The sequence below is a fragment of the Oncorhynchus nerka genome, linkage group LG13 (genome assembly GCF_034236695.1).
Source record: "Oncorhynchus nerka isolate Pitt River linkage group LG13, Oner_Uvic_2.0, whole genome shotgun sequence".
In the NCBI taxonomy this organism is placed as follows: domain Eukaryota; kingdom Metazoa; phylum Chordata; class Actinopteri; order Salmoniformes; family Salmonidae; genus Oncorhynchus; species Oncorhynchus nerka.
In genome coordinates, this window is record NC_088408.1 from 86,882,144 (window position 1) to 86,904,299 (window position 22,156).

The 22,156-nt window shown below is 40.9% G+C and overlaps 2 protein-coding genes across 10 annotated transcripts; both read left to right on the plus strand.

Annotated features, from left to right (window-relative positions):
• The first annotated feature begins 1,338 nt into the window (after positions 1 to 1,338).
• prxl2c (peroxiredoxin like 2C) lies at positions 1,339 to 3,491 on the plus strand. Its single transcript, XM_029678640.2, has 6 exons — positions 1,339 to 1,598; positions 1,917 to 1,985; positions 2,432 to 2,485; positions 2,602 to 2,707; positions 2,813 to 2,947; positions 3,182 to 3,491. The coding sequence occupies exons 1-6, from the start codon at positions 1,419 to 1,421 to the stop codon at positions 3,310 to 3,312; spliced, it is 675 nt and encodes a 224-aa protein (XP_029534500.1). The 5' UTR covers positions 1,339 to 1,418; the 3' UTR covers positions 3,313 to 3,491.
• Positions 3,492 to 3,815: 324 nt separating this feature from the next.
• LOC115140313 (dual specificity protein phosphatase CDC14A-like) lies at positions 3,816 to 22,156 on the plus strand. Of its 9 annotated transcripts, none has more exons than XM_029678630.2 (17): positions 3,816 to 4,098; positions 5,868 to 5,958; positions 6,703 to 6,778; positions 7,028 to 7,120; positions 7,279 to 7,355; positions 10,562 to 10,628; positions 10,761 to 10,823; positions 10,911 to 10,998; positions 11,325 to 11,555; positions 11,716 to 11,854; positions 12,102 to 12,264; positions 12,423 to 12,520; positions 18,182 to 18,229; positions 18,335 to 18,421; positions 18,701 to 18,869; positions 19,280 to 19,348; positions 19,635 to 22,156. In XM_029678630.2, exons 1-17 carry the CDS (start codon positions 3,990 to 3,992, stop codon positions 19,653 to 19,655), a joined length of 1,689 nt encoding a protein of 562 aa, XP_029534490.1. In that variant the 5' UTR covers positions 3,816 to 3,989; the 3' UTR covers positions 19,656 to 22,156. The 9 variants fall into 9 exon arrangements, 8 of the variants coding, with proteins under 8 accessions (XP_029534490.1, XP_029534492.1, XP_029534494.1 ...); XM_029678632.2 differs by having other exon boundaries at positions 19,283 to 19,348; XM_029678633.2 differs by lacking the exon at positions 3,816 to 4,098 and adding an exon at positions 4,981 to 5,625.

Here is a 22,156-nt window from a genome sequence, read left to right on the forward strand (position 1 = left end):
TTGATTATATTAATAATCATGAACACTTACCACGCTGCACCTTGGTCCTCACCTTCTTCCACCGACGACGGCCGTTACATTAGGTCTTAATGTTTTTTATTTAAATTGACTGATTTCCTTTAAAAAACTGTAACTCAGTAAAATCTTTGAAATTGCTGCATCTTGCATTTATAATTTTGTTCAGTGTACATAATGACTGTTGTTTAGGGGATAAGAAGTATAACAAACATGTCAGACAAGTTATTTCCAAATAATTATTCCTACAACCGATAATTCAAAAGGAATTATACCTGTCAAATGTTTGATGCATCTGTAACCAAGAAAACATGAACAACATATTTGTCCTATACCACTGATGGCCAAAGAGAACCATTTTAAAATTCGACATATTTATTCATCAAATTAATTTTAAAGATTGAAATTCAATGTAGAGTGTAATGACTGTACATTTTGTGTGAATGACATTGAAACTACTGAACATATTCTATTTTGCTGTGATCGATCATATCACCTGTTTCTGGGTGGTTATTTTCAAAGAATATGAATTTTGCCAATTTCACAGACAATGATGTCAAATTTGATTTATTCTAAGATGTCAATTATTTACATTTCATAGACAGTAATGTCATAGTATTAGCCAAATTCTGTATATTCAAATGTAGATATTTGAAGACTATCTTATTATTGATAAGAGAGCTTTATATTTTTTTGCAATCATTAAGATTTGTTCAAAACAAACATGCCCTGAAACGCAGTGCTGCCTTTGATACATACAAGCTGATATGATATATATATAATTGTATGTATAGTATACAGTATAAGACCCCTGTGACGTTTGTAATATATATTTTTTTTTCTTAAACCTGTGTTCTTGGTTATGTTCTTTGCTAACATAACCAATGCATTTTGAATGTATAATTAAACTTCCGTATATGTTTGTACAGATTGACAAGTTTAATACAAATGAATAAAATGTGTCCAAATGTAGTATGGCTGACGCGCGACCAACTTCGAGCTGCTGGTGTGAGCCAGACGTGCCTAAATGAATATCTCCCCTAGACTTTGCACACAACGGTCATAGGATGAAACCCCTGTCACAGCTGTTTTCTCTCCTTCTATATGCTAGAAATTACACACAGAAAAACACAGGTAGGCCTATTCTTTTAGCCTTTCAGGTTGCCCAAATTGGTCCATATGCCTGCTTTGTTAAAAGTGGGCTATAAAATGAACGTGTGTGGTGAAAGTCTAGCCTATGGGCAAATAAGAGACATTCGAGGCAAGACTGCACACGAAAATGGGCGTGAATAGTGTTCAGTAGCCTACTCCTGAACTGAAGCCAGATAACGCTTCAACCGCAAGTCCCAAAATAGCATGGGCAGGGCGGCCATGGAAAAATGAAGCTACCATGAACTGCTGCGATGGCGACAGATCCACCTATAACGCAACAAATAACGAAGGATCATCGAGAGATCAAGAGACCACCCGTAAATGTTCGTCTTGAGGATGTAGAGGACTGTTTGATTTATGACCGACATGGAGTCTCAACTTTCTTCAAAGAGTTATACCAAGACAGGAAATCAGTCGTTATTTTTGTTCGGGTAGGGAATAGTAGGCTATTTTACGGTATATTCACATTACACTTTACAAAACATTTAGACTATCCAACATAGCCTACACTCAGAGGTATTTATGCTGTTGGGGCTAGGTTTCTAAACCTTATATATTGATCTAATAGTTGAAAAAGCAACACTGCGCAGGCAACAAATTAGCCTAGCTAGCGTACTATTCAGCGCAGTCAGACTAGACAGATTTTGAGGACACAACATGCACATGTGTTCACTGTTCAAAGAGGAGGAGACTATTAGAACGAATAACAGTAGACGCTTCAAATTCCTAAAGAAACTGTATTTCGACAGAATTTCTTGTGCCACACCTGCAAAGAATATGTGGATGATTTGAGCAGAATACCCGCGGAAGTTCTAAAGGTGAGTGGTGAAGAGTTGTTTTTTCTTTGACGTTTTAATAGGAACACGTTTCCAATTGCTACTTTCTTCAGTCTATAACTGTCTTTAATGAAAAACATTTGCAGTATTAGATAAACTATCATTTTAATCTAGATACTTTAATAATGTTTACATACTGTTTACCCACTATTCCCTACTCTGACATTTCACGTTCTGACATTTCTTAATTTCTTTCTTTTTACTTTTTGGATTATGTGCGTATTGTTTTTTATTGCTAGGTATTAGGCCTATTACTTCACTGTTGGAAGTAGCTAGAAAAACAATAATTTCGCTGCACATGCGATAACATCTCTGAATGTAACCAATAAACTTGGATTTGATTTCAGTGACAAATGTGACATAGCCAACAATATAGGCTATAACTTGTTATGTCTAACTTGATGAATATTTTCATATATTCAATGCAGGAAGCTGGTCTCAGACTGGTTGTTATTGGACAATCATCTCATCATCATATTGAGGTAGGCATATTGAATGTGTCATTCTGCAATTATGTCAATGTCAATAATACTTGTAAGCGTCTTGTTTGTTGTGTTGTTGTGCAGTGTCTGACGTGTGTTTTCTCTGTGTGATGTAGTCATTCTGCTCACTGACTGGCTACCCTCATGACATATACGTCGACCCAGAGAGATGCATATACAAAAGACTGGGGATGAGGAGAGGAGAGATGTCTGTGGAATCAGGTGAGACATTCATTCTGTATTTTGCTGTATTCCTGAAATAGCAATAGTCTACTCTACATAAAAGCTGTAATAAAATTAAATGTAAAATAATGTCTGTCTGTCTAGCCAAACCTAGCCCTCATGTGAAGTCAGGTATGCTGGTGGGCCATATGAAGAGCATGTGGAGGGCCATGACCAGCCCTATATTTGACTTCCAGGGAGATCCTCGACAGCAGGGTGGAGCCATAATCGTTGGCCCAGGTAACTGCATTGTGCTATTACAGTGTTGTTGATAGTATTAGATATAGCTTACAAATAGCCTACTGTAGTACATGTGATTCACATCTTGGGCTATTCTATAGGTTTTATGCACAGTGGTATATCCCTTTCAATTTTTAAATTGGTCTAAAATTGAGTTTGGTCAGTATCCAATATGGCATATGTTGTGAAGATATTGCTCTGTCTATTAGTGTGCAAATCTGTCGTTCTGCCCAGGCTCTGAGGTCCATTTTGCCCATTTTGATATGAACCGGCTGGACCACATGCCCATCAACTGGTTGCTACAGCTGTCCGGAGTACAACACACACTGGACCTCAGTGATAAGCCAAAGATCATTGTTGTGTAGCCCACTTGTGTATCCTGGTTTGTTTTTGTGCCATGATGAAAACATTAATCTCATGTCAATAGTAAAAAAATGTTTTGAATACAAAAAACAGTCAGCCACCCAGGCTTGACACTGTGTTGGAGATGCATGCTTAATTGTCTGATTATAATCATGTACATAAAAAAATACTTTCTTTTTCACTGCTGCATCTTAGTCATAATTGTCATAATTCAATGGCTGACCAATAGGCTTAGGCTATATATCACCCCATCAGACATCAAGTCCTCTACACATGAATTCTACATCATTCTCTAAAACACCATTAAATAACCTTCTCAATAAAAGATTGTTATTACATTGTAATAACGTATCAGCCTATTCTATTTAGGCTATGCCAACCTTTATGTGTATTTTTGTTTTTTTTATAGTAGCCCAACTTCATTGTGTAGCACTAGTGACTAGTGAGGGGCTGGCAACCTCTTACGTCACAGAAGTGGGATTTAGAAACTGGCCCCGTTCACAGACGTCACCAGAGGAAAAACTGAGGGAGAACGAACAACTGTGTTTCGGATGACACTGTAGCTAAAGAGCAAAAGAGAGCATCAAATAAAGCACCGTAAACTAGGACAACCCCACTGCAGACAGGATATCTTACTGCGCGATTTGGAGATGCTGGCAGTGCATGCTTAAAAGCGAGAATGAAGCGCAAAAGCGAGAAGAGGCGACCCGAGTCAAGGAAAAAGCGTTTTGCAGCTCAAAGAGAGGAGGCGGAGCCAAAGTCAGATATTTACATTAGTATAATATCAGGTAAAGAGACTGGGGGAAAATGGATCCTGTCGTAGGCTACTTACTCTGTTTAGAGCAAGCTTTGTGCAAATACAATAGGCTACCTGGCCTTGCGGTGTCTGAATGCAGATATTAAGATGTGGCTGACTGTTAGAACTACAATTGATTTTCCTGCAGCTGTTTTGACCTAAAATGGCGACACCATCGGTTCCAAATCGCTAACGCATTGAAGTACAGTATTGACTACATATTATCGTTGGGACACTACGTTGTCCGCCTTTTGATGGCATGTCAGACATGACAGCCTGAATGAAAAACAACTCATTTAGAGCTTCTATGATGCAGGCTATATTCCCCTTGTGTCTTTTCCTAATCTACATTTGGATGCATTTTTATGCTGCTGCGTAAATGCAGTGACCAATGCTGCAGTCAGATCACATATACCCCAATTTATTCATTTTCGTCTAGGCCTATTTCTATATTGACCATGAGCATCAGAAAAACGCAGAAACCTTTATGACCCCGAAATGAGAATAGGCTCAAATAAATCTGAATCAAAAGGCTGATAATTAGGCTGTTTTATAAACCGAGCAGCACTAAATTAAGTTGTCTCACTTGTTATTTTTCATTGAGTTTCTTGCACACAGAAACAATACGTCAATTGTAGGCTATTTATTAGGCTACCTCCTGCATGATAGGCTACAGTCCTGTAGAACCAACCAAACATTATTGTTCTGTTATAGCTTGGTAAGAAAAATTGTTGCAATTAATTCAACACATCGCTTGATCTAACGTGCCCATTCCTCACTTGAGGACTACGTTGGAAGTGTTCCGTCAAAGTAGGAAATATATTTATATTGGCCAAGCGAAACTAATCTCCTAGCAACGGCTTGGGCAGCGTTCCAATTAGAATCTCAAATGAACTTTAAAAATCCTCATGCTAGAATGTAGGATGATTGGCCTGCCAACCATGCAACTGTGTAGCGTTTACCGTTTCCTTGAACCAATCACGTTACGCGAGAGCGTTACATTGTTGCAGAGGGGGCGTTTATGAGTTTCCTTCATAACTCGGTTTGAGCAGAGTACGTAGCACCTCTCCTATGCGGGCATTTATTTTTTCGTCGCTAAATCAGTTCACGTTTTATTTGTCATATCAGTATATGTTGAGAGATTTTGTTAACTGAGACGGACGGCAGACACATTTATAGCCCTTGCCCAGCAAAGCATTATGCTAGGCTATTTAAAAAATAATTGTCACACTTTCTATGGTTTCTGAGTGGTAGTCTTTACCACATGCAGTTCGCTTCAGTGGGGCGTTTTAATTTCACGGGATATAGAAAATATATTTTGTTTAACCTACTGAGTGTGTATGTTATTGTGCTGGTCTGTGCCTATGACAGACGTTTAAGTTATTATTTAGGTGCGTCTATTAAGTAAAGACGGCAAGCAATTGCCGTTGAACTTGATTTGGTAACTTATTGTTGGCTCAAGTCGATATCAGAATGACCGAGGACAATGTCACAAGTAAAAGCATTGAAATCGTCAAAGGTAAGTGCTTTTCTGAAAGCAAACAAAACCTGCAGACATTAGTCCGTCGAGGCATTTCCGGGGGAAATTCAAATTCAAACTGACACGTGTGACGTGTAGGATGTGTTACATTTGTTTTGTCCATACATTGTCCCAATTAACATGCATTCAGTCGTAGCTACGTTGTATGTTTGTTTGACTGTCCATATGCCAAGCAAAGCTTTTTAAACCCCCTTTCTTGTTGTATATTTTTTTTTCTCAAGATCAACTGTATTTCGCCATACTGCAGCAGAAGATTAAAAGCACAGCTGACAGACATTTCTTCTGCATAGATGAAGAGCTGTCATATGAGAAGTGGGTACTTTATATTACAGGATGTTTGTAGACCATATCCAAAAGACTGTGCCATTTGCAGTTCACTAGTATATTGTTTTGATATCTGCTCAGTCAGTTTTATAAGCCATTTCAGATGCATTATATATTAATATTTTTGATGTGTCTGTATTCTGTAATTCGGAGGTCATCTATAAAAGAGACCTTGGTCTCAGTATGGCTCCCTGATGAAAAGGTTACATAAAACAAATATGTATTTATTTTTCAATCATGAAAGGGAGTTCATGTTGTCAATTTTAATTGTATCTTACCTTGGTCCCACTAATAGTAGGCATACTGTATTGTTTTTATGAGCTCTAATAAAACTTCACTATAAAAGGTTTAGAACGCTGTCTGATAGAAGGTGTGGTGTATGAATGTCCATCAGCTAAGAGTGAAGTTCACATAGTTAAACATGCTCCGAAATATGGTTATTGTCACAATAAATGTCTCCACCCATAGGTCTTCATCTGGGGCTTAATTTTGGGTAGTGGGTTAATTGATTAAATCCGTTGGTTAAAAGACCGGTGCAACATTACGGAACACTCACATATGAATATATAATGTAGATAAGGTATTGTCAAAGAGAATAGGTGGTCATGCAAAAAATAACTTTTTCTATCTGTAACGTTCTCAATGTTTGACTTTTCTGAATAGTCTCTAATGAAACTTTCCTTTAACAGTCAACCTAACCTGTCTGTGCCTTGTTCTCTCTCTCTCTCCCAGCTTCTATGCAGACTTTGGCCCGCTCAACCTGGCCATGTTCTATCGCTTTTGTTGCAAACTCACTAAAAAGCTCAAGGTAAAGAAACTCAACCTCGACACACACGCTGACAGAGAACTGACAGTTAATAGTCAACAGTTCTCTCAGCCTAACCAAATAGAAGTTATGTCACACCAGTCAGAGAAGGGGTTAATGCTTGTATATTCTGAAGAGAATGTTGGCAGGGTTTTAGATGTCCAGGCCAAGTAGTGATAGTGATGTGTGTAGTGATGTGCAGAATTGTATTAACATTGTTATTTTGTTTTCGTTTCACCACATCTGGAGCAGTCATTCACACTAGCAAAGAAGAAGATAGTCTTCTATACCTGTGGAGATAATAAGAAACAAGCCAATGCTGCCTATCTTATTGGTTCATATGCAGTAAGTATTTCTCACTCAGCAGAGAAGTCATACCCGTTGATAGCCCTGAGTCATGATGTATTACATGTTACCGTACACTAAAAGTGCTTGTGTATCTTCTTTTAAAATGTTGCTATCCATTAGTAGTTTCTCCATAATACTGGCCTGTTTGTTTCAAGGTGATGCATTTGCAGAAGACGCCAGAGGAAGCCTACAGTCTACTGGTGTCCAGGAACTCTACCTACCTGTCCTTCAGGTAAACACACACACACACTGAAGGAGAACTTCACAGAGTGAGGAACTTCTCAAGAGCATATGTTAGAAAGTAGTGTCTATGACAATTGATCAATGTCATTAAGTTTTTATCATGCTGTGTGGAGCTGTAATTTGATATGTATTTGTACCTTATAAATAGTGATGCACCGATATGACTTTTTTTGGCCGATATCCAACATTTTCCTTGTAAAAAAAACGATGCCGATAACCAATATTTACAATTTTATTGGCCTTTGAAGCATTCTAGTACAGTTAAATAGTTAAAAATCACACATGGACCACCGGTTTAAGGCACTGCATCTCAGTGCAAGAGGCATCACTACAGTCACTGGTTCAAATCCAGGCTGTATCACATCCGACCGTGATTGGGAGTCCCATAGGGCGGCGCGCAATTGGCCCAGCGTGGTCCGGGTTTGACCAGGGTAGTCCGTCATTGTAAATAAGAGTTTGTTCTTAACTGACTTGCCTAGTTAAATAAAGGTTACACACACCACACTGACCAAAAAGTTATTTTGTTGGCATTTACGTATGTTCCCATTACCAGTAAAACATAATCAAAACCTATTTCTTTCACTTACTTGCTGTGCTGTTTCATTGTTCATTTGTTCAGTCGTTTCATTTTCAACCAGGATTTCTATGGAACGCTGTTTGGGTCTTTGCTATGGAACGCCGTTGGGTCTTTACGTGTCTAAAAATATACTATTTAACACAATTTGACGTGTCAAATAAGCTTGTTGACCAATCAGGACCTGAATATAACTGCACGTCACATTATCATTTTTTACGTAGTTATTACACATTGATTACACTATCACTCGTATTTCATATGTCACAACGATTCATCGATACATATGCTGGTAAAGTTGTCTCGCGCACTTAGTGCTGGTCATTAAAAAAAAGCTAGCTTGCTTATGGATGCAAACAATGTTCTTCGCCAAAAACATAGCAAAACTATAGCTAACTATATAGCTAGGTGTCACCTAAAATAACCCTAATTTATAAGACAGTGCTTATTTGATTAATGGTGGTCGGACCCATCTATGTGACGCTAGCCACAATAAGGATTAGCCACAATAGTAGCTAATCCAAAATTAAATCTAGAATCGGCTTCCTATTTCGCAACAAAGCCTCCTTCACTCACGCCGCCAAACTTACCTTCTTAAAACGGACTATCCTACCGATCTTCAACTTCGGCGACGTCATTTACAAATTAGCCTCCAACACTCTACTCAGCAAACTGGATGCAGTCTATCACCGTGACATCCGTTTTGTCACCAAAGCCCCATATACCACCCACCACTGCGACCTGTATGCTCTTGTCTGCTGGCCCTTGCTACATATTCATCGCCAGACCCACTGGCTCCAGGTCATCTATAAGTCTTTGCTAGGTAAGCTCCGCCTTATCTCAGCTCACTGGTCACGATAACAACATCCACCCATAGCACGCGCTCCAGCAGGTATATCTCACTGGTCATCCCCAAAGCCAACACCTGCTTTAGCTTCCTTTCCTTCCAGTTCTCTGCTGCCAATGAATGGAATGAATTGCAAAAATCGCTGAAGTTGGAGACTTATCTCCCTCACCAACTTTAAACATCAGCTCTCTGAGCGGCTAACCGATCGCTGCAGCTGTACACAGCCCATCTGTAAATAGCCCATCCAATCTACCTACCTCATCCCCATATTGTTTTTATTTACTTTTTTCACACCAGTATTTCTACTTGCACATCTATCACTCCAGTGTAAATTTGCTAAATTGTAATTACTTCGCTACCATGGCCTATTTATTGCCTATTTATTGCCTTACCTCCTCATGCCATTTGCACAAACTGTATATAGACTTTTTTTCTGTTGTGTTATTGACTGTACGTTTGTTTATCCCATGTGTAACTCTGTGTTGTTTGTGTCGCACTGCTTTGCTTTATCTTGGCCAGGTCGCAGTTGTAAATGAGAACTTGTTCTCAACTGGCCTACCTGGTTAAATAAAGGTGACATTTTTTTATTTATTTTGGTCTTTGCGGTTAGCCTTAAAAATAAATGTAGGGCATAATTCTACTATATGTAATAATTTGCATTACTGTCAATTACATACTTTTATTTTGAAAGCAAACTGCAAATTCCACTTGTGCCTAATCCTTATTGTGGATATTTTCACAACACATAGCCTGGTGTGGTCAAGCCTCACTAGCCCGATGAAGCTAGCTGGCAGCTTATAACGTTAGCTTTGGGCAACAGAGTTAAGTAGCTGGCTACATATTAATTTTAATGAACTGAAGTTCAATTTCAATAGGTGAACAACAAGTGGCAACCTAGCTAATACTTACTCACAACGATTCCTAAATCATTGCTAAGAATAATGAAAATGACTGCAGGTTCTACTGATCATTGTTTTCAGGTTGGTTGTATTTGTGCTAACTAGGTACCAAGCTAAAGCTAGCTACCCCAGAAGTTGCGGTCAAACAAGTTATACTTTATTACCAACGCGGTATTGTAAACACATGGTTTGTGTCCGGTGTTTGCTTGTTTGCAGACTTTTTTTGTACAGCTTTGACAGTGCTGCTGTATCTTTTTTGACACGCAAAGACCCAAACGGTGTTCCATAGTATGCATTTCGTGAAGCTAATAGCAGTGACGCTATTACTGTGTTAACTCCGGTAGGGCAACATCTGAAAAATAGAGCACTTGGTAGTGTGTACCGGTGCTTGACCAGTCGGTGAAAGCCAACATCACCCACGACAGAGAACGCTTGATTGTCAAGGGCAATGAAATCCATTATCTTGGCTTTAATGGATTTAGCCTTTGAGTTGTCTCGTTGAAATTGTGTTACTCTTTCAAATGACTGCTTGACTGCTCGATCCACACAGCAGACATTGTGGGCTAGGTTAGGAATGCTGTGTTGCACGTGTAGCGCATCATTTTCCGTGGCGTCATTACGTCATGTATGTACGTTATATAGGTATGCACGTCATGTACCTACGTTATATAGGTATGCACGTCAGCTTTAACATCGGTTTTGCACATCGGGGTGTTAAATTAGACATTGGCCAATACCGATGTTGGAATTTTTAGTTAATATCGTCCGATTCCGATATGTTCACTGATATATCGTGCATCTCTACTTATAAATGTGGTATGAATGCTTTAAAAAGATGGAGTTGATTTGGATTGTTTCTGGTTTGCTTTAAACAGAGATGCCTCTTTTGGAACTTGTATGTACAATCTGAACATTCTCGACTGCCTGCGCGCCATATACAAGGTACACTGCTTCAGTCAGTCTGATGTTAGACTAACAAGTTAATTTGCAGATGCACAGTTATGACATTTAAGAAATATTGCGTTATTTTATTTGGAGCATGGAACTCTTAACTTCCATTAATTTTCTCTTCAGGCTCTGCAGTTTGGCTGGCTTGATTTCTCTCAGTTTGATGTGGAGGAATACGAGCATTATGAGGTACGTTTTCATTATCATACTTCAGAATGCAAGTTGAGTAAACATCAATAAGTGATTCATAATTCTGTCCACATCTCTTTTTTGCAGAGAGCAGAAAATGGAGATTTCAACTGGATTATTCCTGGGAAGTTCCTAGCGTTCAGCGGCCCTCATCCAAAAAGCAAAATAGAGAACGGTATGTGAAACCCTCCACATTAGCTTTCTGCAATCTGAGATGTAAGGACATGCTGCCAAATTGGGATATTTTCCCTACTGAGAATGACTGGGAAATGACCTCCCTTATACTGTGTAGAAGCGTATACTTGCAAAGTGGATATCGAATAACATGCAATATTTCAGTCACAGACCGTAATCAAATAATTGTTTGTTTTACAAGTATACACTGTGCGTACACTTCAGCTACACATCTGTGCACAAATATGTTACTTCAGGTGTACAGATTTTTTTGTATGTATTTTTTTTCAATGACATCTTTCTACAAAACCCTTGTTCTCTCTTCAGGTTACCCTCTCCATGCCCCCGAGGCCTACTTTCCTTATTTCAGGAAACACAACATCACAGCCATCGTCCGTCTCAACAAGAAGATGTACGATGCCAAGCGCTTCACTGACATGGGCTTCGAGCACCACGACCTCTTCTTCGTGGACGGAAGCACGCCAAATGACGCCATCGTCAGGAAGTTCCTCAACATCTGTGAGAATGCAGATGGAGCTATCGCTGTTCACTGCAAAGGTACAAGACCTCATTATGTTATCCTTTTATACCATCTGGAGTTGAGTGGAGGCCATATTTCCCCAAAAATGTGTAGGCCTCTGTCCCAAACGAATGGGAAAGATTTGCACGAAAAGTCTGATCAATAACTATGTATTTAACCAACGCCGACATTTTTCAGCGGGTCTGGGACGAACAGGCACTCTGATAGGCTGTTACATGATGAAGCACTACCGCCTGACTGCGTCTGAGGCCATCGCCTGGATGAGGATCTGCCGGCCAGGATCAGTCATCGGACCACAACAAAACTTTGTGGAAGAGTATGTGTCTGATTTTTATCTAGATTCAATCCATTGTTGTGACGGATTTTACTGTATAGATCAGTGGTCACCAGGGGAGCCACAGGCATGCTTTTGTTCCAACCCAGCACTAACGCGCCAGATTCAACTCAAGTGTTTCAGTTCTGGGAGCTCTTTGATTGAGTTGAGGGTCAATTGTTGATCAGTAACCAATTTGTTTGTAGGGAGATGTACAACTTGATTGCTGTTTTTTCTCACGATGCTGCAGTAAGCAGATCAGCTTGTGGTCGGAGGGAGATGTTTTCCGGGAGAAGATGAACGAGCAGGAGAACGGCAAGCTGGCCGTCACCAGAATCCTGTCGGGGGTTGATGATATCACTATCAACGGCAGCAACAAAAGCAGGATGTCCAAAAAGGAAGAGGCAGAACTGGTGAGAATTTTGGAAATCCTTTCTGGTTTTATTTAATATGCAGAAATTGAATATACCTTCACATAAAGAAGGGAGGGAATGGTAAGCAAATGTATTCGTGTCCTTTTCTTTTTTTACACATTCTTTGAATGTTTATCTCCCTCTTCTATCTTCCTCAGTATAGTGACGATGAGGAGAGGAATGGCATCACCCAGGGTGATAAACTGCGAGCCCTGAAGAGCAAGAGGCAGGCGAGAACAACTACAGGTTCCCTTTCGTAAGTCTCCGATCTGCCTACAACTCCCACCATGCATCACACTGACTTGATTCGGGGGGGATAGGAGCAGCCTGTGTAGTCAGTTTAGCCAAGTCATTTTGATGATTAGAGGAAGTTGAGGTTTCATCTGGATTATGACTTGAGATCCTTTGATATTGTTGTAGGGTGTCCTTTTTTCAGGTCATTTCATGCCCCACCATGCATTCTTGGGTGACAAGTATTTGATTTTTGCCTCAAGATAGCTGGCCCATTATACCCATCTACTATTGGTTTCTATACAGGTTTGGGTTGAATGGAGTTTAGCTTAGTTTTACAGCTTTAATTACCTTAATATAACAGTCAGATTGTTTGTGCCATGTATTTGGTCTAGTAATCATGGCTTATTTTCCACTGACTGCCTCAGAACCATATCATATAGCTGCCACTCAGGATCCTAACACGAATTGATTGTTGATTATACTGGCTATGTTGAATGACTGAAAGTAGTCATTCAAAGTATGCCTAGTAAAGTATGCCTAGCCCATGTGGGCTAGGCATACTTTACTATTTTAATGAGTGCCATATTTGCAATTTAAAGGGTCCCATGTTGGCACATCCAATGAGAATCCAAATGAGAATGTTGTTGTTGTGGAACATTTGGTGCCAACATGGACAGTTTGCAGGCAACTGTGTACACCTATGGCTGTGGGTTTTGTTATCCCGTGGCAGGCAAGCGGTAGTACATTGCTGGAGCCTCTTAGGCATCGTGTGGCCAGAGTGCTGTCTGGAGTGTCTGCATTTTAAAATGTAGCAGAGAGACAGAGGGGGGAAAAAACAGAGAGAGAGAGGAAGTGAGGTTTTGTATAATGGAGGTAAGTGCATGTCACTTCCTGTCTGACTAGCTTCCTCTTCCTGTATAAATTGTGCCATGCCAATGGATGTGTGGCTTTTGGGTGACCGCAGTAAGATAAGATAGGCAGTGGATGGATGCATAATGTGATTAATGATTTTGGTCACCTGTTCTGGCACGTGCTGCTTTGATCTGCACAGGCTAGCAAGGGTGAGAATCCATTGTAGGACTACTTGTACTATTGATGTGAGACAGAATGTGGTTTCTCCATCATGGATACACCAATATGCTCTGAGATGCTGTGAATCACAGGCCAAACCTTAAACTCCTAATAAACTGAATCATAATAATCTAGCTACCTTTTTATTTTTTTCCCCTCTGTGAAAGGGACTAAAATGCACAATGCAACATTGACTGTGGGCACGTGTGATCTGTTTTTTTACCAATGCACGACTAAAAGCATGATTTAACCTTTGACATGCATGGCCTCTGTATTGTATGTGTGTAATATGTATTAAGTGTTGGGCCGGGTTGAATATAAAATGCTGCAAATGTATATTTTTCCATTGTGTTTGTGACTGGGCACTGCCTGTGTACTGTTCAAGCCTTGCTTCCTCCTGCTTAAAAGTCCTCTATTGAACCAAGCTCACATCTGTCTTGGAAAAATCCCTCGGACTCTTGTGGTAGTAAAGGTTCGAGCACCATAGGCTACTTCTGTCCCTTGTACTCTTGTCTTTGGAATTATATTGCTCTTATTGCCAGTAAGTCTCAATTTATATCCTTAATTGACCACTATCTGCCACAGGCACCTTTACAGACTTATGAGAGTAGCCTACATGTGATTGTGACATGCCCTTGGTGTTCTCTGTGGGACAACATTTGGCAGATTTTTATTTATTACTTTAATAAAAAAGAATTAGGTGATTTGTATTCACACACACATTGTGAAGCCATTCTTCAGGTGTGTAGGCCTTTATATATCTCAGCAAAAAAGAAACGTCCTCACTGTCAACTGCGTTTATTTTCAGCAAACGTAACATGTGTAAATATTTGTAAGAACATAACAAGATTCAACAACTGAGACATAAACCGGAGAAGTTTCACAGACATGTGACTAACAGAAATTGAATAATATGTCCCTGAACAAAGGGGGGGGGGGTCAAAATCAAAAGTAACAGTCAGTATCTGGTGTGGCCACCAGCTGCATTAAGTACTGCAGTGCATCTCCTCCTCATGGACTGTACCAGATTTGCCAGTTTTGCTGTGAGATGTTACCCCACTCTACCACCAAGGCACCTGCAAGTTCCCAGACATTTCTGGGGGAAATGGCCCTAGCCCTCACCCTCCGATTCAAACAGGTCCCAGACGTGCTCAATGGGATTGAGAGCCGGGCTGACATTTCGATCTTGCAGGAAATCACGCACAGAAAGAGCAGTATGGCTGGTGGCATTGTCATGCTGGAGGGTCATGTCAGGATGAGCCTGCAGAATGGGTACCACATGAGGGCAGAGGATGTCTTCCCTGTAAAGCACAGCGTTGAGATTGTCTGCAATGACAACAAGCTCAGTCCAATGATGCTGTGACACACCGCCCCAGACCATGACGGACCCTCCACCTCCAAATCGATCCTGCTCTGGAGTACAGGCCTCGGTGTAACACTCATTCCATTGACGATAAACGCGAATCCGACCATCACCCCTGGTGAGACAAAACCGCGACTTATCAGTGAAGAGCATTTTCTGCCAGTCCTGTCTGGTCCAGCAAAGGTGGGTTTGTGCCCATAGTTTTGGCAAGTCGGTTAGGACATCCTACTTTGTGCATGGCACAAGTAATTTTTCCAACAATTGTTTACAGACAGATTATTTCACTTACATTTCACTGTGTCACAATTCCAGTGGGTCAGAAGTTTACATACACTAAGGTGACTGCCTTTAAACAGCTTGGAAAATTCCAGAAAATTATGTCATGTCTTTAGAAGCTTCTGATAGGCTAATTGACATCATTTGAGTCCATTGGAGGTGTACCTCAAGGCTTTCCTTCAAACTCAGTGCCTCTTTGCTTGCATCATGGGAAAATCCAAAGAAATCAGCCAAGACCTCAGGAAAATAAAATATAGACCTCCACAAGTCTGGTTCATCCTTGGGAGCAATTTCCAAACGCCTGAAGGTACCACGCTCATCTGTACAAACAATAGTATGCAAGTATAAACGCCATGGGACCACACAGCCCTCATACCGCTCGGGAAGGAGACGCGTTATGTCTCCTAGAGATGAACGTACTTTGGTGCGAAAAGTGCAAATCAATCCCAGAACAACAGCAAAGGACCTTGTGTAGATGCTGGAGGAAGCAGGTACAAAAGTATCTATATCCACAGTAAAACAAGTCCTATATCGACATAACCTGAAAGGCCACTCATCAATGAAGAAGCCACTACTCCAATACTGCCATTAAAAAAGCCAGACCGCACACTGCACATGGGGACAAAAATCGTACTTTTTGGAGAAATGTCCTCTGGTTTACTGAAACAAAAATAGAACTGTTTGGCCATAATGACAATCGTTATGTTTGAAGGAAAAGGGGGAGGCTTGCAAGCTGAAGAACACCATCCCAACCATGATGTTGTGGGGGTGCTTTGCTGCAGGAGGGACTGGTGCACTTCACAAAATAGATGGCTCATGAGCAAGAAAAATTATGTGGATATATTGAAGCAACATCTCAAGAGATCAGTCAGGAAGTTAAAGCTTGGTCACAAATGGGTCTTCCAAATGGACAATGACCCCAGGCATACTTTCAAAGTTGTGGCAAAATGGCTTAAGGAGAACAAAGTCAAGGTTTTGGAGTGGCCATCACAAAGCCCTGACCTTAATCCTATAGAAAATTTGTGGGCAGAACTGAAAAAGCATATGCGAGCAAGGAGGCCCACAAACCTGACTCAGTTACACCAGCTCTGTCAGGAGGAATGGGCCAAAATGCACCCAACTTATTGTGGAAGGCTACCTGAAATGTTTGACCCAAGTTAAACATTGTAAAGGCAATGCTACCAAAAACTATTTGAGTGTATGTAAACTTCTGACCCACTGGGAATGTGATGAAAGAAATAAAAGCTGAAATAAATAATTCTCTCTACTGTTCTGACATTTCACATTCTTAAAATAGGTGGTGATCCTAACTGACCTAAGACAGGGAATTTTTGCTAGGATTAAATGTCAGGAATTGTGAAAAACTGAGTTTTTAAATATATTTGCCTACGGTGTATGTAAACGTCCGACTTCAACTGTGTGTGTGTGTATGAAGCTATGACTAGGCCTATATATGCATCGTGTCTTTGAATTCAGTCTTACAGAACTAGAAGCAAGCTTTCATGTTTCCCCAGTTTTAAACCACTCTTAGGCCTATACCTCTGCAATTATAGAAGATGGTAGACTGAAAGGTGCTATTATCACTGCATAGTGTCAAAGGCCCAGTCCACCGTTTGGGAAACACTTTTAGCATGCTGTGGAAAACAAGTTGTCTAAAATCAATGCCAGAACTTAGGTGAGACTTGAGTAGTTAGTGAAAACCTTGCAGGTACCCCTTTCTGCTGTGGTGTAATGTGAAAAGGCTTTACTTGTTAGCCTGGTTCTGCTAGTGAATATGTAGCCTGGGTGCCTAACAGTTTCAGCATGTAATAATACCACTTTCTTACTTTTGTCAAGCAAGACAACCAGATGGCTTTAGTAGAAAGGGTCTGTCACCCAGGCTAGTGGATGTGTAGGACTCATGACGGGGCGTTTCTGTTGGCTGTGCCTGACCCAGTCCGTGGGGAGGAGAAAAAGTGAGATTCTCTCTGTCTATCCTTCCTTTCTCTCTGTCATGTTTTTGTTTCTGTTCTGTTTGTTGGATGTTTTCCCCCTCTTAGATGGTTGGTAGCCATGCTGCTCTCGTCCCTGTGTAGCCTTGCCCTGTGGTGGATTGTGTATGGCTTCCCTTCTTCCATCCTGCATTTCTGTATAGACGGGTTAGGAGTTCACTGAGCTCTCCTGCCAGTCTGTCCCCCAAACCCTTCCCCCTTCCGGAGTCTAACTGAGAATGCTGTAAGTGTATCCCTTCCTTTATTTACCCCCTCCTCAACACCAGTTTATGTGCCTGGCCCTGTCTCCCGCCCACCATCCTCACCTAACTTTACACTTCTAAACCGGCTACACGTTTGTCACACCCTGGCTGCAAAGGAAGTTTACGTTTTTGAAAATGAGGAGGGCAGGAATCGCGTTTCGATGGTCTGTTATTTTTAACGCTGTGTCCTCCTTGGCTGACAATGGTTGTCCTGAGGTTTAACTTTAAGTACGACAAGTAATAACCATAGCCTTTACATTTCACTCCTTGAATCTCTGTTTTGGAATAATGGTTCCCTTCGCTGCAAAGCCAATGCAAATCCCTTACACACACCACTAAATGTTGCACTTCAATTAATTTATCAAAGGAGATATTTATCAAATGAATAATTAAGTGCACTAATAAATCAACTAGCTAATATTTTACCTCTCAGGCCTCCAGAACCTGAGCAAACAACAATGCTATTATTGCCTCACATTCCACTTGCTTTGGGTCAAACTTTTAAAGTTGGGGATGACTAATTTGAACCTCTCTGAGCCTTAGGTTAATGAATGAGGGTCCATTGCATTACAAGAATAATTAAATGTACATGGATCAATGATCTTAGAATTCTGGAATATTCTGCAGTTGCTGCCTGTTTGCTCTCTCCCTCCCACCTTCAGTCTTGGCATCTCCTCCTGTCTTTTCCCCTCGCTTGCTGTTGGTGTTGAAATATTGTGTGTGTTTGTGTTTATTTACAGACAAGAAGAGAACAAGATTCACACCAGGTCCTCATCGCAGTCTTTAAGGTACTTAAACACATCCTGAATGTCTCACACACTCACTTTTTAAATACATGCCCGTTGAGGACGTTGAGCATCACCATTAAAGTGTGAGTTGTGTGTCTGCTTCAGGATTGTCCTGCAGTCTAGTGGGCCTGATGCCTCAGACAATAGGAAAAGAACCAGAACCTCGCTGCCTGCCAACAGTGTGGGGGGCAGGTTAGTGGCAATGTCTCCAATGAGCCGTCCTAGAGAATTCAAACTACTACTTTCATTGACATGATTTATGTGAAAGTTAATATTGGGTGTGTGTAACTTAAGTTTTGGCTCGGGCACTATTTCTCATATTTACTAGCTGTATATTCATATTAAATGGCTTGCGTTGCAACTCTTTGTTTACTCAGTCATACAGAAAAGAGTTGACACGTGTGTAAAGTAAACTGGACAGAACCAGCCATAGCCATTCATGGTTCCAATAACCCATTCCCTCTCCGCCAGCTCCCTGTGCAGCTCCAGACTAGCCAGGTCTCTAGGCAGCATGCATGTAGTGGCCAGCGACAGAGAGCCAGTGTGCTGTGAGTCCAGTGGCTGCCATAGAGACACAACCACCAACACAGGCAGCACAGGCAACCTGCCCAACCTAAACATGCTGCAGGCCCCTCAGAAGGCAAGCCCACCTAGCCTCTCCTCAATCTCTTTCTCTGGGCTCAACCTCATTCTCTCCTACTCCGTTGGTCCTCCACATACCAAGGTCTGCTTAACTGAGCCTTTGCATTTCACATGACCTTCCAAAAACTTTCAAGCTCTCAACGCTCCAGCTCAAACACTTGGAATACTCTCTGCAGCGCTTCACACTCCCTATGGCTCCGTGCATGTTCTATTAGAATGGCTGATCCAGAAGTATGACTGGCTATAGCTTCTTCTGGACTTTACTGCTCACACGGTCTCCTTGCTTTCAGACACTGGCATCCTGTCATAAGCTGTTTGAGATTCTGCTGACATGAATCATTGTTCTACAAGGGGAATCACGTGTCCCTTTCCTTTCCCTTGTTTTCTTCTTTGTAATTTCCCTCTTAGCAGACGCACTGTGTCCAGAGGACGGAAAACTCGATGTTCTTTACAATCAATGCGCTTTACGAGACTATGGTATCTATTTCCTTTTTCTATCCTTGTCTCACTGCTCCGTTCTATGCTATTGTTAGTGTGCAAAATGTCTCCAGTCAACCTCTTCCCCTTTTTCATTTAGTCCTTTATTACTATTATAATGGAAAGACTGCATGCATATAGTCAAATCTGGCACATTTTTGTTTACCCCTAGGGTCTAATGAATAGAAGCTAATGAATGTAGTGTTATTGAGCATTTTGAGGTGTATGATTTGTATGTCCCATTTCTCTCTTCCTGGGTGTAATTGTGTGCTTTCTGTCCCTTCAGTCACTCCATACCCAAAGCTAGAGCTCCTCTACTGCGCTGAGCCTGAGGTTCTGGAATTCTAAGGGAGTACAGTCTACCTGCAGCTCCTGCAAATGGAGATTTTTGTTTTCATTTCTTAAGAGGGACTGGGTTTATTTTACTTGAACCAGTCCAGTCAATTGCTGATTTTAAGGGATGTTGATGAGGAAATGTGATGTCTCAGTTTTTCTTCCCATTCAATCAGATGTAAACCATGTTCAGTTAGTTTGGAATTAATTTGCCATCCCTTTTTATTACTATATATATATATGTATATATTTCACTGTTTATATCATGAAACAAAACTGTGTCCTGGCCATAAGTAGTGGGATTAGTGCCATTTCAAATGTAACTGCCAAAATAAAGGAAATCTTAAGTAACTGAGGGATTCAAAGTATATTGAAAGGGGGGCAGCTAGCTTCAGTTTGCTTCACATTCCAGCTCACAGGCTGACTACAATGCTTGCGTCGCAAAATAAATGTAGAAATCTAGATTATTCAATTATTGCACCCACACTGCTCACGAGCATCTGCGTTGCCATGGGCTAAAATAGAAGTCAAGTTCTATTTGTGACGCAGATCGCGCTGCAAGTCCTGCCTCTCCTATCTCCTGATTGGTTTATAGAAGCAGGTACCCATGTACCATCTCATTTGATATACCCACGTGACTGAAAGACGAACGAGGTCAGTGGCGTTAATGCACCTAATTTATGAACGTTGCCAATCGCAATATAAAGTTTTTAAAAAGCCTAGGAGGAGAGATGACTAGAAACGATTCAGTTGACCGTTTTGTGTGGATTAATTGTCAGAGGAGTGGACCTTGTGCATTTCAGGTAAAATAACAACTCAATGTTTATAGCCCAGGACAAATTAGCTAGCAAGCTAAATTGCCATAAATGTTAAATGCTTTTGACCTGTCCCCAAATGTTATGTAATTGGTTCAGTGTTTTGATATTTTAACCTGTGTGTCGTGATCGTGTTTGATGTGGGGGGACAAAATAAATTTCTGCACGATGGCGCAGGCGCGCATCCGGTTTGGGTTCCGTGTTAGCCGTGCAGTAGCGTGCGTGGGTAAATTCACTGAGGAAGCCAAGCCAGGGGGAAAAAGCCATATTACAACCTGTGTTGTTTGCTTTTAACCTATTCGTTCACTAGGTTACCCCAGGGGCGGCAGGGTAGCCTAGTGGTTAGAGCGTTGGACCCCCGAGCTGACATGGTACAAATGTCGTTCGGCCCCTGAACAGGCAGTTAACCCACTGTTCCTAGGCCGTCATTGAAAATAAGAATTTGTTCTTAACTGACTTGCCTAGTTAAATATATTTTTAAATACACCACCGTGATACAGTGCATTCGGAAATAATTAAGACCCCTTCACTTTATCCACATTTCATTAGGCTTATTCAAATCTACACCCAATACCCCATAATGTATTAATTACATAAGTATTCCGACCCTTTGCTGTGAGACTCAAAATTGAGCTCAGGTGCATCCTGTTTTGCTGCACCAAGACAACCCACAGTTGCGCTAAACCTTATATAACAAACATTTATCAAAGGAGGCCAAATGCTTGCTGGCATCAAATTATAAAAACGCATGAAATACATTTTATATTTTTTTGGGGGGGGGTCAAACATTTGGGGAAGCCTGGCATTCATGAAATATAAAGGTGATGACACAATGTTTGTGGGAGGGAATCTATTTCATTGGTCCTAAACTTGAGGCTGACCAGTATTAGTGGAGTTAGTTCTGAGTCATTCATTGCAGCATAAAGTACCTGGCTAAAAGATGAGCCACTTCTGGTTATCCCGAGTTGGAAGTTTCCTCAAACCAGGCACGTAGTATACGCCTCAGGTTTGAGTTACTTAGGCAATTTAAATACCCAGTGATTTTGAAAGAGGGGTCTCAGCGAGTGTGCGTGTCTGTCACCAGGTCCACTCTTGTAGAATCTATGCCCAGGCACATTGACAACACTTGAGGTTCCTTTATTTTGGAAGTTACCAGTACATAAGCGTTGCCTGCTTGTTTACGTTGAATGTTGCCACAGCAATCCCGAACTGCCAGACTAACGTCTTATTTGCTTGTTGACAAAGGTCCGTCAGCACTAGGCACCGCTCAGATTTAACCTTTAATGAGAAGTTGTGAAAAGCCTAGCTCAAGTCAATTCTTGTTCAAGAGGGCTGTCTAGTCTAGGGGGTATCTTTCTGAATGTTGCATATAGAAATGTAACTACAGTGCCACCCTGAATATCTGATTTGCCTGCATTTCTATGCCCTTTTACCCAGTGAAGCATTTCATCTGTATTTTTGTTGAGATGCTGTACTTAACTGTAAATAAGTCACATTTGATACCCTGAAAACATTTGATTTGTACTTTGTAAATATTTTTGTACTTGTGAACCATACAATCAGAAGTATTACAGAAAGATAAGTCCTAAATGGACACCTCATTCGTGATTATCATGCAAATGGCGTATACCAGCTTTGAAATAAAATCCCACCACTTGTA